The following is a 17,291-nucleotide window of genomic DNA, read 5'->3' as shown; positions in this document are numbered from 1 at the left end:
AACTATACCTATTATAAAAAATAACTCTATTTAGTTTTTAATTTATTTCTAAACTATTTTCAAAGTACGACAAATATTGTGTGTCCCATCATTTGGGGAAGAACACAGACAAAAAATATTAAAATCATTTTTGATAAAAGATAATTCAGCAAATATGGAAATTTATCATTTATCTACATTTGAACCAAATACCATTGTGTTGTGTTTATATAACTATCATTCATCATAAATATCTTTTTGCCAAGGAACACTCAATAATTTACTTTATTTGATAATTAAAGCATTCAAAAATACCTGTTAATTAAATTTTCATTTTAAATTTTATTAAATCAGCATACCCTTCCATATATCAATATGTTTAATATTATTTTTAGTCCAGATATCCCGAAACGGTACTTTAGTGAAATGTTTGTGTGGAAATTTTTTTTTAGGTCAATTGCTCTAGAACCATTTTTTTCAACTTCTTAATAATTGGAGTCACCCCCATAAGTTCATTTTGATGGTGTCCAAACTTGGCATGGCTCAATTTCTAGGCATTGTAAAACACTCAAACCCTTTAACTAAAAAAGAAACACTTTCCGTTTTTCCATTCCTTTTAAAAAAAATAAACATTCTCTTCCCTTTCATACCAAATATTTGTCAAGGAACATAAATTTTTGTATCAAAAACAAAACAAAAAAATAAACAAGTTGATATTATCTAAATTACAAACGAAAACCTTTTCTTTGAGGCTCTCTCTTAGTTTCTTCATTCTTTAGTCAAAACTTTATTAATTAATGTTATGTTTGTCATATATATTTACATTTATGTAAGCAGATTGATGGACCACAAATTAGATGTTGACGTGCCATATATGTAGACTTGTAAGCTTTTACATGTGCCAAGTGGTCTTTTGAAATCTGAACACTTTACTAAATCAATACAAACCTGAGCCCTCTATTTTACGTACAAGTCAAGAAAACAAAACCTGAACGTGATGTAACTAAATACAAACTTGAACTGTCTAGCTTACGTACAAGTAAAGAAAACGACACTTGAACGTGATCGACGTATTTTCATTCGCGCACTCTAAGTAGTTGGGCGTCTCCAGGACTACCGTCTAAGCCGCCAGCAAGGCTGAAACTTTTGAGTGGAAGTAGGGCCCTGTCAAAAAGGTCAAAATAGATCAAGATGAGTGAAAGAAAACAGCCCATGCAAGGGATCTCCAGGTTTCACATCAGCCTGTCCAGAGAGGTATCAAAAAGTGAGTGGAAAAGGCCCTGTGGTAGTGGAGAGATCAACTTTTAGACCAAAATTGTAAGAAACCCATCTCCTCCGTTGAAAGACTCTTTTGAATTAGTACTGAATTAGCCGTTTTACACTTATAGCCTCCCTACAGTCCTGATATAAAGCCCTTGACTACACCTTACTGTTGCATGTTTAATATTGAAATTCAGGGCGGCTAATTTAATAATAAAGAGAGCTCAAACAGACATCTATTCATTGCATTCATTTTGTTGAAATTCTATGATTAATTAATAAGTTATAAAATTCAAAGTATTCGGATTTAATGGACCACTCTGTATATGATTCAATATCATTAAACTATAATTTTATTACTTGATAATATAGAAATGATAAATGAGTAGTTTTGTTTTTGACACAAAAATAATCATCTTTCAAAATCACACATACATTTGTTTAATCTTAAGGAATAATAATTAAAAGTAAATAAGTGTGTTTTTTTTCTATGTAGTAGCTGTCTGTTACAGTAATGAAGTTTATGTGTAGCATGTTATTACATACATAAATAAATATATAATTTAATTATTTTTTGTAAAAGAGACCAAGGATAATTTCTCACAAATAAAAATGTTATTGCTACAAAAACCTAATACACAATATATTATTTTTTCTACTCTTCTTTGAGACAAGATTTTGCTTGAAGTTGATAAAACACAAATATAAAAATTTCCACATTGAGAAGCAATTTGAAATATTGTTATGTTTAGCACAAAAGCATCAATTGCAACAAGTTTTGCAGTTGTTATTTTACATCATTATGCTTCATTAGAATATATTAGTGTTGTGTTTTATACAATATATATGTACGAGTTGTACTCAAAAAGTAAAATTACCTTGTATTTTTATGGGAAAATATTGATTTATTCATCAATATATATTAAGTAATCTCCCTTAAATTAATTACACTTGTGCCAACGCCTTTTCAATCCTCGAAGTACTTCCCATAAGCACTTTTCTTTATAGCTTTAAGCTCTTTCAGCTATGCAGTCTTTATCTCCTCAATCATTGCAAATCTCCGTACTTTCATTGATCACTTTAGTTTGTGTGAACAAGAAAAGTCACATGGGGCCAAATCCGATGAATATGGTGACGGATGTATAATTATGCAATTATTTTTGGCCAAAAATAGCTTACAAGTAAAATCAAAACTAACCAGTTTCAGATCAAACTTCTCTGACACTCGTTTCATGCCCAAAACGTTTTTAAAAAAATATGGTAGGAGGCAACCGATATGTTAATATCCTCAGCGATTTGACGGTTTTCATAAATAATTTCGCCGCTTTAACTTTTTCATTTGTTGTTGATGGCTCGTCATTGGCATCTTCCGGGCCATCTGGGGAGAGTTTTTGTCACTTATAGATATGTTTTTATTCTAAACAGTTTCAGCATATGCTGTTGTCAACTTTTCAAGTGTTTTGAAGCACTTAATTTCATTTTATACATAAAATTTCGTGCAAATTCTTTGATCCATATTTTTTAATAGTAAAATATCACAGAATAAGCAAGTAATTCCAACTATTATGCCTCTCACAAACAAACTAAACATACTATATAGCTGAAACAGTAAGTATATGTTTGTGGCAAGTGTACTAACTCAAAAAAAATAAAACATACCAAATGTACCTTGCACTTGAAACTTAAAAAGTCACCTTACTTTCTGAGCAAACCTCGAATAAAATCATTTTTATCATTAAATAGGGACTCTTCATCACTAGAAGAATATTTTTATTACAATATTTTAAGCCAATATAAATGAAAAAATGAATATAGTTAATAAATTATTATCAAAAAGACGTCATATTCTATTTAGCATAAGACATCTCCCATTTCTATCTTTTTCATACTCATCTTTATGTGAACAAATAATAGGAACGCATAAAAAACCTTTATTCAAACCTCATTAATTAATTTCTGAGTTTATTAAAAACTTAGTAACTAATGAAGTAGCATTAAAAAAGTATATATATTTAAGAATTACCGAGTGCTCCATTAAAATCCTCTGTCATGGCGTCCCAGTACTGGCTGACGTCAACTTTGAGAGCCTCGGTGTTTAGATGATGGGCACTGTAGGCTTTCCCCTCAACAAATACCCTAAAGGTGTTGTAGAGAGGGTTAGCATCAGGGCAGTAGTGGGGTCAAAAGTGCAAAAACAGAGTGCAAAAGAACTCAAAATAGTCTGGCAACAGAGGAGATGGTTTTTTTTTTCATTACTGGTGTCAAAAGAGGCCTCTTCACTCTCACAAAGCTCTCTCCACCCTTTTTTTGTATAACTCTCTGGACAGTTTTTTGTGAAAGTCCGAGATTTCTTATATTGCCCCTCATGGACTTGAGGGAATTAACTTGAGCCTTTTTTTAAACTCCTCCCGGTCCAATTTGGCCTTTTTGACACAGCCGTTCTTCCTCTTGAATGTTTCGACTTGCTTACGGCGTAGAGGGGGGTCATGAAGGCGCATAACTGCTCCATGTGAGCGAATAGAAATTCGTCGATCACGTTCAAGTTTCATTTTTTCGACTTGTACGTAGTTTGAGAACTCAAGTTTATTTTGTTTTGTAACTAACTGTTTATTTCTAATAAATCGGAATATGAATTAATTTTAATTACTTTATCTTTGTTAATTATTGATTTAGTAAAGTGTTCAGATTTTAATGGCCCACCCAGTATATGATAGATTATAAATTTACTTGGAAGTTTGAGCATTAATATGCTACACAAAATATATTAGTAGGATATTTCCATCTCATTTCTGAAAAGGACAACACCCCAGAAAAAATAAGGGAGGTTTAATGACGCGTCAAAAATTCGAAGTATTTCAGTTATTACTCTTTTTATAAATTTGAACAATTAATTAATTGTTCAATTCATGGAATTGGTTCGATAATTTGATATAACAACATGGATCCCCCAACATTAATCTGAAGTAACCAAACGCAATGGATTGAAAGTATTTACATTTAGTTGCTGTTGTTTCATTACTTATATGAAAAAACAAAACAAAAAAAAAACATACATTATTTTGATATTTTGGGAATAAGAATGGATATTTTTACTTTAGTAATAAAATATTGATAATAGTTTTTTGATAGAAGATCATTACTAATAGTATTGGTATTTGTAATAGTTACTCATAGGAGGGAAAACCATTTATATGGATATGGGGGTATATGTTGTACGTACAATATACATATGTAACAAAATATAAATTGCTTTATCCCTCTTCATCATATTCTATAAACCAATTTGTTTTTTATATGTGTATAAATGGCAAAGGTAGAAAAACCAAACAACAACAGATTAGCTTTTATATTTTGTGATTTCTATGTAATCCATTTTTATGTTGGTATTGTCTTCATTACATTGTACGTGGTGTTATTAGGTATTATTATTACCTATATCATTGTAAAAACGAATAATGGTATATTTATCTCCAATAAGGAATACCAATGTAGTAAAATATATAAAATATTAAAAGAAATAAATTTAAATTACAGCACATGACTTTTTTGAACAATAAAACTATTCGAAAAAAAATAAAGTGTTCTACTACTTAACTGTACATTACGAGTATGAACATTCAAATATCATATCTATAGCAGTATACATATATATGCATAAATATACAGGGTATGTAAGACATCTATGCCTCCAATTTTGCGCGCTCTCTTTTGAACACGCAGCCACTTATGCATCTGATTTTTTGTTAGATGGTTTGTTTAAACCTACACCCGTTCCTTCCTTGCAATCCGTGACGGGAGCGATAACATATCAATTGTTCGAACTCCGGGACTCAGTGAGACGCTCGTAAACAACAGGTGGTTAGCATTTTGACGAAAGATGTACCTGTTGCCATGCAGACAACAGTTCCGAGCACATGTCATGGTGCGTTGAATGGTTAGATCTGCAAGCCACGTTATACCTCCTCACGTGTTCCCCCGAGACCGCAGCATAAACACTGATGCATATTTGTATATGTTAGAGAAAAAGGTAAAGCCCTGGATCGACCTATTTGCTAATAGGAGAGCTTATATGTGGCAGCAGGACTTGGTTTCCTCCCTCACCTCAAAAAAAAATATCTCAAATGGCTTCATACCAATTTTTGAGGACTTCATCTTGCCAGACTTTTGACCTCCAATTTCACCGGATCTTAATCCAATAGATTTATTTTGTGTTGGGATGATCGAACAGCAAACCAACTGAATCTAACAGAGACCCCTTGTAACACCAAAGACGAACTTATCAGTCGGATCCAGAAGGAAGTAAAGGATTTTTCCAAGGTACCAAGTGAGGCTAAGGCTTGCTTGCACTTTTGCCCCTGATTAAAATTGAGGCTGGAGGTAATTTATTAAATAAAATATATCAAAATTTATTAAACTTTCAGAATCTAGTTTTATTTTTTCAACGTAATGACTTTTTGGAGAAAAAATTGGGCTTGAAAAAAAAAATATATTCCAAAAATAGCTTGCACACTCTGTATATATATGTACATTCAAAGTAGATTTGAAGATATCATTAGTATAAGCCTTTAAGGAAAAGCTTTGTATATTATATCTGCGTTTAGATAAATAAATAAGTAGATTTGGATACTACGTAGCAGCAATTCAGTTGGATCAAGGTTTTTGGTGGGATATACGTATATAAAAAATGGGGTAAATAAGAGGCTCATTTAGGGTAATAAAGTGTATATTATTGCCCTAACAGAGTTGCTTCTTTCAACTACTACTAATATATGTTTGTTATATTTAAAGCCAAAATCTTGCGCATACATTTATTTGTCTCTCATTTATTTTTATTTTTTTTGAAATTGAGTGTCAACTTCAGAGAGAGAGTCTGTAGTACATATGTAGTAAAGAAAATAAATATTTTTTAACAAAAAAATACTTTCAAAAGCAAGGTAAAATAAATCATATTATATATATATAAGTACATAGAACTCTAGAAAAGGATGTTCACCTAAAAAAAAGTGTAAAGTCACTGAAATAGACACATATTTTCACATCAAAATACATATAAGCTTATGTACCATCATATATTTTTTCTATGGAGAAAAAAGTTATTTCTTTCAGAGATATGAACACTTGTTTACTTTGCGTTAGTGGGATGGTAAATAAATAATCTTAAATGAAGGGAAAATATATTTCAGCTGACTTTTACGATATTCAATGCCTGTAGTTAGAATCAAGTCATGTATGCAAGGGTACTAGAACTACAATCCCATGGACAAAATCTTCTCTCCCTGTAAAAAAAAAAAGCCAATGGACAAGAAGATAGATAATTCATTAAATATATATATGTATGATTACTCAAGTACTTCTAAGTTCTTGTTATGAATACAAAACAGGCTGAGTTTTGAAGATTTTTGTGTAACTAGGTACAACTACATTCTGCTTCAACTTTTCTTAATTATACAATGTAAAACTTTCTTCTTACAGTACATTATTCATTATTATTTTTAAATCATGGAACTGTAAATTTAATACATATCGTATATACACAATCTAAATTATCACCCGGTAATTAAGTCCTCGTGATTCTAAATTTAAAAAGCATGCACGGTATTTTTGATATGATAAAATTAATGTTCTCTTGAACGGGGTCAATGTAGATAAAACAAAAATACTTTTAATGAAACTCTGTATATCTCATACAATATCTGTACACCCAACTTATTTTCCCTTCAGTATGCTTAAATATTCAGGGGTATTTTTTTAAATTATATAGAAAAAACATTGTCTCTCCTCCGGTGTTTTTCCATATATATTTTACAAATTATGACATGCAATAATCCTGAACTCACATATTGTGTATTCCTGAATTCAAGGACTTGTAATTTCCAAATCTGCCGATTTCCGAGTCCCCTTATAAAATTAACTTAGTGAAATAATACAAAAAAATATTATAAAATAATTATTACTTTAAAACCTATTTGATTTATTCATTGATGGAGATTTTAAGGAAACGTAAGATTTGTTTGTAAACTTGATCATCATTATAAATTATCTCAACCAAGCCAAAACGGTAATTATTAGGGTGATTTGTTAATTAAATATTCTATTGTATTTAAACGGAAAAAATATTTTTTAAAGTTTCAGTCTTAAAGTGCGTTTTTTATTACGTATATAGTCCTTTTGAAAATTACATTCTTTAACGACATTCTCGATTTGTTAAGGGATACAGCAGTTTCAATTTTAAAGTTATGGTGCTGAATTTTGGATATTTGAATTTTAAAGTCATGTTGTTGAATTTCAGTTCACAAAGGAAAAAAACCATAATATTTCAAAATTCTGATTTATCAAATCCAGTCTATACGGGTTATTGTTGTGATCTGTTCAATAGTTTAAACAATTTGTTATTCCACGTCAAATTGATCAAAAGAAATACATTTTTAGGCACCATCTCTGATTATTTTTTGAAATTTTGCATATAATTTAACATTGAATGGTTACTCAAAAATCGAAAGTTTTAGTCTTTTTTTTCATATTAGGAGTTGGAGACTACTGAAGATCTAGCCTTTAGGCCAGCAACCATGTTTTTAAACAGTTATTCTCTCGTGTTTTTAATTATATCGATCTACTTTCAATGTGGTTGGGTACATATTCAAAAATTAATTATTCTCTATTTTATATTTTAACGCAATAAAATGCCCCTTTCACCTTGAAGTCACGATGTCAAATCTTTGACTTTAAACTTTTAAAATATGATGTGCTTCAATATTTCTCAAATTTTCATGGCCGTCAATCTATATTAAATAAACACAAAAAAGTGTTTGCACAACATTCAAATTTACACTAATTTCTATATTTTTTCGTTTGGGGTTTATATAGATTAAGTTAAACTACATGGCCTTAAGTGTTTTTAAATGTATAAGGTACTCATAGATGTATATTTAAATATTCATGCAGTTCCGTTACTAAATTTGCGTTTAATGTTTTTATTGTATTTAACTCCAATGTATTTCTATACTCTAAAAAAGTTACTTATATTTAGAATTTACTAACATCTGTTTTTCTTACAGAATAAAAAAAAATTAAATAGAATTATTATTATTAATAATTGAAATGACATTTATGTAATGTTATATATTTTTTATTATACATATAAATATTTTGCTAGAAACTTTTAAATTATTCAACTTTTTTTGCCTTGTTGAGCATAAGAATTTGTATATTCTGAAACTGAATAAAACCAAGTATTTTACCCTTTTTTATAACTCTTAAACTTTTTGTAAGCATGGAAGCTTAGAGGGGATAAAATATACAAAAATGTATTTAACCAGGCAGAAATAATACAAATTAGCAGGTAAAATATCCTGGATTATGTGTTCACAATGTTGAAATTATTTATTTAATATCATATACTTGTGTTACAAGTAAGTTAAAAATTGGATATGAATATCAGTGTATTGGTTGACATAATTGAAAAGAAACTGATTTTGAATATTTATAATTGAAAAAAACATGTTCATTAAAGTTTAGGAAATCAAATTTTTAAGAAATATATCTTTACTTAAAAAAATATATAATTATAAGAATTTGAACTTTTGTTCCAAGATTTCTAATTAAATTTATAATTTTATTCTTTTTTTATGGAAAAAAGAAACATCCACAGATAGATAAAATATTTTTTTATGCTTTTTTATCTATATTTTATTGCCAATGTTTTTTAGTTTACTTTTCAATTCCTTATTTATATTGATTACAATTTCGTCAATTTTATTTCCAGATTTTGTAAGTATAATTATTTATTTTGCCTACATGTCGTTCCTTTGTTTTTCTTTTTTCTTTATTGGATTTTTCTTTTTTCAAATTGAGGATTGAGCTGAGGCGTACAGCTGTTGTATTATTGCAACTATTATTTCATAAAGAGTGGCCCACAAATTTTTTTCTCTTACAGTAGCCAATTCTGTCGACTTAATTTTTCAATATATTTTCGATCGTGTGAGCTTGAATAGCTGCAATGGCGACTCCAATTTCGTGTTTCAAATCGTCAATCGTCTCTGGATGGTTGGCGTAATATTCATCCTTGACGATTCCCCACAAAAATTATTCCAACGGAGTCAAATCGCAGCTACGAGGTAGCCAGTTGACGTTGCCGTTTCAGCTTATGATGTGATTGTCGAAGACAGTGCGCAAAAAATCCACTGTGACATTGGCTGTGTGACACGTAGCGCCATCCTGTAGGAACCAAATGTCGTCGATGTCTTCCTTTTCCATGGGGAAAACAAAAAATCTTTCAACATGGTCCAATAGCGCTCACCATTGACCGTAAAGGCAGCTCCTTGCTCGTTTTCGAAGAAAAACGGGGCGATGATGCCGCCGGTGCCCATTCCGCACCAAACTGTCGCTCGTTGAGGATGCATTGGCTTTTCCAAAGTTGCATGCGGATTTTCTGATCCCCAAATTGGGCAGTTTTGTTTATTGACATATCCGCCGAGGTGGAAATGCGCCTCATCCGAAAAGAGGATTTTTCGGTTAAAATGTTCATCTTCTATCAAGCGGTCTTCGGCTCATTGAGCGAACCAAAAACGCATCGGATGGTCGTGTGGCTTCAGTTCCTCGACTAATTTGATTTTGTATGGCTTCAGGCCGAGGTCTTTCGTCAAAATTCGTTGCAGAGACGGCGAGAAATGTCCAATTCCTACAAACGGTGTCGAGTTGATGTCGATGGGTTTTCACTTACACTTTCGGCAACAACAGCAATGTTTTCGATTGAGCGCCCTGGACGAACACGGGAACGCGTTGTTTGATCCATTAACGAACCAGTTTCGCGCACACGCTTCCCAAATTTATCTACAAACTGCCTGGAAGGCGCTTTATTTCGACCGAATTTCGTGCATAATTTTCTTGCAGTTTCCTTTGAAGACTCTCCATTTTGGAAGTAAGTCTACAGTATTTCTCAATTTTCTTCGAGCGTAAACTTAACTATTTTTTAAGCCGGATACCTTTTACAAAATATTAGACACAATGAGAATGTTACAACAGCTGTCCAACGTAAAAAAAGTGGTAGTTTAAAATGCTACTGCTGGATGTGCCACCCTGATGAAATCAATGTAACCAATCTCATTAAAAACTGATCAGTACATAATTAATTCCTAAAATTTACATAAAGTAATGGATATTTCAAAGAAGTTATTATGTTTTTACTATAAGAAAATTGTATCTTGGTGAGTCCACAAAAGAACCTGTTGTTACGATTATTTTAAAGCAATGATTTCTTATTTTTATGCTTTGTATCCATAACAATATTTGTATTTATATTTTCGAGTGAAAAAAGGCTGAGATAGTTAAAAGGCGATACACCATTTAAATGAAGTAATATTATAATCATTAAACTTTTTATCATGTAATCAATTGCCTTATATTTTCGGGATTTATTTTAGCCAGTTCACTTTCTGTGCTATAAAAAAGTTTAAGTTTAACCCTTGCTGTCGAGGCTTTAACACAATGAGACGGTAACCATTTTGCTCAATTATGAGGAATAACAAATATTTTTAAATACAACATTCTTAAATGTTACCGGGTCGTTAGAAAGTCTTGGAACATAATTAACATTGAACAATTAATTACAACTAGCAGCTCTAAATTAAATTCTGGATACTTTTTTCCTGGAACTTGTTAATTACTCATTACATATCATTATTTATGAATTTGCGCACTTTCAGCCTCTATCATAGGTTCTACGTGTCTCTGGAACGCTTTGCACAATGGATAACGTAGTGCTTCGATATTGATCGCCAATCTTTCTCAACCAATTGGTTTAGAGACACAATACTGCTGTGATGTTGTCTACAGGCTTTACTTTCAATTCGCCACTAGATGCTGTAGTCAAGGGGATTGAGGTCGGGGCTCTGCATTGTCCGGAACTTTACTTTTTAGTTATCCTATCGGGCACATTTTTGCCATAACGCAGGAGCCCTGTCCTGTTGAAAGTAATAATCGGCTTTCTTTGATTGTGATTTTAATTGTGATCTGGCACACCTAGGAAAGCACTTCTGTTAGTAAAATAATCAAGAAATCCTTGATAGTGAATCTGTATCCAACGGCGGAACCAAATTTACTTCATTTTGTGACCTTCAGATGAAACAATGCCGAACATCAGTACTGAGGCTGGATGTTTGGTGGTGGACACTTCACGAAGTTTGCAGTTAACTTCTCCAACCCCCAATCTTTATTTCTATTGCACATCGGATCAATTTTAAAGGTTTTCTCGTCCAAAAAGAACAAAATTCGGTTTCCGTGATACCACAGGTCAGTTGTAAAGCTTTTTGCAAGGATCAAATTTTAATTGTTGGTGTTGTTGAGTGAGTAAGGGTGGTTCAATATGTTGGAGAGACTTGCCACCAGATTGTTTTACGGCATTGGGCATTGTGGAACGGCTCATCCACAACTTGTTTGCCAAGTCTGGAATCATCATCGTTGAATTTTTAAAAATATTTTTTTGTGCCGGTTCAGACATTAATTGATCAACCTTCTCTAATATGTCTATCTCTGATATGTTCACCATTTTTTACCTTAACCCCGACCCTCCTCCAGGCAGTGGCTCTGAAGACATTAAGGGTCTTTACAATATCAGAACTGTTTAATTTGGCGCGGACTAAACGAGACACTTCTTGCCTTTTTTTGCTCTATTTTCGTTTATATTTATATAACAAACATGGTAAATAAGATGTTCAGAAGATAAAATATCTACTGACCTTTTTTGTTAACTCAACTTTTGTATAAAATTGACAGAAACCTCTCCAGCAATTAAAGTCATGTTCCAGAACTTTATGACGGCGCGGTATATATACATAAATTAAAATGAAATAACTTAAAACTAGCATAAATTAAACTAAAACATAAATTTTAAATCATCAAAATTAACAATTGGACTTTAACACCTTTTTTTAATCACAAATATATTGTAATCCGAATCTAAAGTCATTTATTCATAAATCGTACGACGATGTTTAAGCCTTCTTTTAAAGTTATAAATGTAATCTCCGTACTTAATTACTGTATTTGTAGTTCCCGTCTTAATTTTATTAAGAAGAATTGAAAAACGAGAGAAGTTTTTTCAAATAGTATTTTTGAAATTTTGGTATTTCTAGATAATTTTTTCAGAAGATACTGTTAATTCATACATAATATCATATAGGGTTGAAGAGGAAGAGAAAGGGGGAAAATATTACGGAGAAAAATTCTTTCCTGAGGCTAAAGAAACTAAAACAAAACGAATCATTCATCCAGAAAAAGTTAATTGAATCATATTTAATGAAAAAATCTAGAAATACGCAAGATATTTTAAAATGTTTCCATGACAACGATTTTCAATCCTCATTTGGAGTTACAAGGACCAACTAAAGAAAATTAAGGTAATCAACTTCCTTTTTTCAATAAAGGATATATGAAAATATGCTAGTATGTTACTAATTGTTAATGCTTTAATATATCAAAAAGGTGAATTAATGTCAATTACTAAATCTTCATTAACTATCGAATTATTAAGTGTTCCGATTTCTGTGGACCATCCGGTAAACGTAGATTTTCGCAGAAACCTTGATTCAGTTCTATATGGACAAATTTTTTGCGCTGCAAGGAAGTTTCTGCCAAGATATTTCTTTAATTCTATCTTAGCTCTTCTTTTGAATTGAACATCGAATATCTCTTTAAACGGATACGGGAACAATCCTATAATTTTTGAATGGGGTGCTGCCAAGATTACCCATCTGTTTCACTTTTATTTGTTATGACAATTGAGGAATTAGAATCTACACCTATTCGTAATGGCAAGGGATTTGAAGTGGCTTTTAGAGATAGTAGACATCTAGTAGATTTGTTTTTAGATGACGTATCACTGATTTTGGAACAAAATTAAGAGATGCAACTCGTGATCTCTTCAACATTTAGGGATTTTTCTCTTGCATAAATTCGCAGGTAAGTTGCATACATCCATTAGGATTCTAAAATCCAGGGGATGTGGTTATAATTGCTAGGTGCTCAGTTTGAAATAGAATTACAGTTTTAGGAATATAATATGATCGATATAGTGAAACAGATCTCGTTTAGAATTCACCAAATACATTGATATTCAGTCGAATTATAAGATGGATAGACGTTAATATAAAAATCTTGTAGACCTCTTCAATACTTTTTTATCTCTTCATTTTATACAAATCAAAATCCGGCTCCCCATTTTCTACGTACACTCTCGAAGAAGAATCTCAATGACCCACAAAAATGTTCCATAGATTGTATGTTGCTGCGCTCAGTATACCCAAAAATCATAGCACTGAGACAGCGTTAACATTGCTTTATTAATTATCTTAGCCTTGAATTTATACAAAAGAAAAATACACATTGCGTAATTTAAAATCAATCCATTAGGGGGAAAAAAATTCCTAAATTGTATTTAGGGCATAATTTTAAAAACTCTCACAAATCGAAGCCAAGGATACTACCTAAGGAATATCCATACAAAATAGCCAAAATATAAACATATATCTACATAATGTATAAGGAAGCTTAAAAAATGTTTTAACAAACTTTCTGCCCATTTTTACCTTTTCCTTTTGGGAAGACAACTTTATTTACTTGTACATATACATATATACGTATGTTGAACAAGTTATAAATCTAATTCATATTATATATTGGGCATTATCTAGTGCAATCATAAATAAACTTTATTTACTTCTCTCTCATTATTATACCTGGCAAACATTTAGTATTTACTTATCCCTATTATTCAAATTGTGAGAGGTTAAGATTCATTTTTTGACAATTTTCCGATAACCAATGTTGCAGAGCACATAATTAGCTATCGATCACTGAGAAAAACATTATCTTATTCGCCACCATAACCACATAGTACGAGAAGAGGATTGGGATCAAAGCTCTCCAACACACTGGATTTTCTTAGTTGGCTATCTGGGAGCAGACTGGAGGCTCTATGAAGATGATTTACAATACTGCCTTGCGGTTAAAAATCGGATAGGACCTCAGATACTCTTAAAGGGTAGGAAGGAATCCCTTATGTCTGGCAACAGCCTGAAGTCGCCCTTTAAGAAAATCCGAATTCGTCAATTGGTGACATGGTCAAGAAGATTAGAAGTCCCCATCAGGGGTGTCCAGTGCTCTAAAAAAGGCTGGAGGAAAGTCTTTGCGGCGTATTCTGCGGCCTCTGTTGACAGAACAGCAGATAGATATATTTATTGTGGACCCTGTCATCAACAGGCAAATGATAAAATAGTGACATTTGGGATGTAGCAAAGGAGCAAATATTTGTCTCCTCCACAAAACATCCTACTTCAGTGATGATTTTAGCCCTAGTTCATCAAACAGGAGGCCATGAACTCCGTTTGGTTCCCTTTAGAATACAGGGAGAAGGCTGATAATTACATCAAAATTCTGGGCACTTTTTCCCCAACTGATGCAAGTTTTAAAAAGCTATCTAACAAAAAAAAGCGGGTCCCTAAATGCCCACATTTCTCCAATAGACTGCACCAAAGTGGCATCCTAGATAGCTTGCACACCCTGTAAATTCACAAACATTTACAAAAATTTAATTATTTTTTATCTATTATCAAAGAGACTTTAAAATTTAATACAAATACCTAATAACTTTCTTATATTTTATTTTCATAAAGATGTAATGTAAATAGAGAGTTTCCTATATTTAACTTAATTTTGCCAAAACTTTTGAAGATTATTTCCATCATTTTATTTCTAAAATAATAGAAGAGACTTAGTCACAATATTAATTAGTCTTTAAATATAAAGTGTATTAGGGGAACATGATTTCATAAAGACTGAATAAAAATATATTTAGAAAGCAGTGATATATTTAACTCTAGAAAAGCAAAAATTAGGGAGGGGGTGTATATTAGAAAAAAAACTTATCCAGATTTTTGGGATCATAATATAGTTCTTAAGAAAAGTTTAAAGTTTTAATTTCCTGCAAAAAGTTTTATAATATATAAAAGCATATATTTGCCTTTTTTTTAGCTTATATACCTACCCTTTTTCAAAATGATCACCTATGACCATTTTGGTACCTTTAAAAAATGGACATATCTAGACTTAAGGATTTGACGTCAATACAATAAATGGTTGAAAGGGTGCTTGTATGTAAAATTTAAAGGTTAACCATTAAATTTTAGTAAGTGGATGATTGAAACTCACAAGCAGTTCATGCTCACATATTTATTACAAATGATTTTGTAGTTTTATAGTGAAATGCCCATTTATCAAAATAGAAGTACATTTGATAAATTGTAGACTGATATTTAAGCCCACGTGTCATAATTAGTAACTTTATGATTAATTTTTTCTATACCCACTCGTTTTCTTATAAAAAAGATTAAAAAATCTCAACATATAAAACAATATATATATTTAAGCAAAAATAAATTAATAAAGATCTAGAAAAATTACACTAGATCGGTTTACCAATATGCAGTTGTTAATATTTGACTTTATTTAATGAGGTAAACGGTTCTAAGGATAAAAGTACGTATCTATATATTAGGTATGTAGCATAATATTACCATGCAAGTCTTAAAACATTTTGTGAAAGACTTAAACGTGTCAAGACCTTTATTTTCCCCTTCATAAAACACATAAAGAAAAAAGAAGCAAATACTATTTTTTTTAGATAAGCAACATTTACATCGTTTTATTATGGCCTTAATGGTGCTTACTAGAGCATAATAAATCCATTAACAGCTACTTATACAATGCTATGTTCTAATTATTTGTCCTTTTACAAGTGATTAATTATCTTCATTTACTTTTTTTTTTTTGTATAGGAGTATAGTGTTCAAGTTACCTTTCGAGAACAGTGGAACGATGAAAGGCTTCGGTACTACGATGATACACACGGTAATTTAAGAAATATTTTATACAACTTTAAAGATTACTATTTAAATACAAAAAAATAAACTTTTTTTTCTTTTGAATTCAATCTCTGGCAAAACTTTTTCAAATACTTAACTAAAGCAAATTATTACATATATCAAAAAAAATTCTGACAAATTGGATCCTAAATGTATTTTTTCTCTGTAGGTCATTTAAAATATCTTACTCTCACGGATCCCACCAAAGTCTGGATGCCTGACACCTTTTTTTCGTAATGAAAAAGAGGCACGAAAACATGAAATAATTGTGCCGAATGTGTATGTTCGAATATTTCCGAATGGTGAAATCTTATATAGTATACGGTAAGAATTTATTAAAAACGTTTGCCTGTAAAACAGAACCTACTTTTGCTATTAAAGCTGAAAGTTCTGTTCAATTTGTAACCTGTAAAAAAAAGTACAAATTAAAATCTCTACCTTTCATTATACTTTATTTTTTATGGTCCTTATTCATATTGATTTACAAATGGATTAATAACAATTCTTATTGTTTTTTTTTTTTTTTATAATAACACATTGTATTGTAATATTATTCACCCTAAAAAAGGCCTTACCACAAATAAAGTATAAAAAAACAATTACTAATGAAAAAACAAAAAGAATTAAAAATGAAACACTGGAGAAAAACTTTTCAGATTTGAAACCCTTTAAAAAAAGTTCATACTGCAACACAATCCTTTTCAATGTAGAATAGGTTGGAAGGGAATTAGATTTACACTATAAAATCCCATAGAGGACATCAATCATTTCTTTGGCCACGTTAGTTGGAATTGCGAGGTTTCATTTCACTACTATACAGCTGCTAAATAAAAATGTATTATTTTTTTTTCATCCCATGTTTCGAAGTGAAAGAATGTCAGCGGACCCCCCAAAAAGACAATGCGCCATAGTCAATGACAAAAAAGCTACAAATACTGTTAACATCTCTATCCGGACTGTTTAAAACATCAAGAAGTCCTTTAAAGAACCAAAACTTTTGCGGCAATAATATGACTGACCATGTGCATAATTCTTTGGCCCTCATCTGTCCCTTGCCTCAACTCCCTTGACTTTCCATTTTAGAAAGTCTCAGAGAAAAATGTCTGGCGCATCTCTCATCCAAAATTGTATTCACCC

The 17,291-nt window shown here is 31.3% G+C and overlaps 1 protein-coding gene across 1 annotated transcript in view; it reads left to right on the top strand.

Moving 5' to 3' along the window:
* LOC121120103 (glutamate-gated chloride channel) overlaps nucleotides 1-17,291 on the top strand; it is a 274,678-nt gene that overhangs the window by 203,675 nt on the left and 53,712 nt on the right. The window contains 3 exon segments of the mRNA XM_071889780.1: nucleotides 16,068-16,140; nucleotides 16,324-16,379; nucleotides 16,381-16,478. Of these exon segments, the coding sequence (XP_071745881.1) occupies nucleotides 16,068-16,140; nucleotides 16,324-16,379; nucleotides 16,381-16,478 (227 nt within the window).

The sequence above is a fragment of the Lepeophtheirus salmonis genome, chromosome 6 (assembly GCF_016086655.4).
Source record: "Lepeophtheirus salmonis chromosome 6, UVic_Lsal_1.4, whole genome shotgun sequence".
NCBI classification, from domain to species: Eukaryota; Metazoa; Arthropoda; class Copepoda; order Siphonostomatoida; family Caligidae; genus Lepeophtheirus; species Lepeophtheirus salmonis.
Note: the sequence above shows the minus strand (reverse complement) of the source record. Positions and strands in the feature narration are given on the sequence as shown.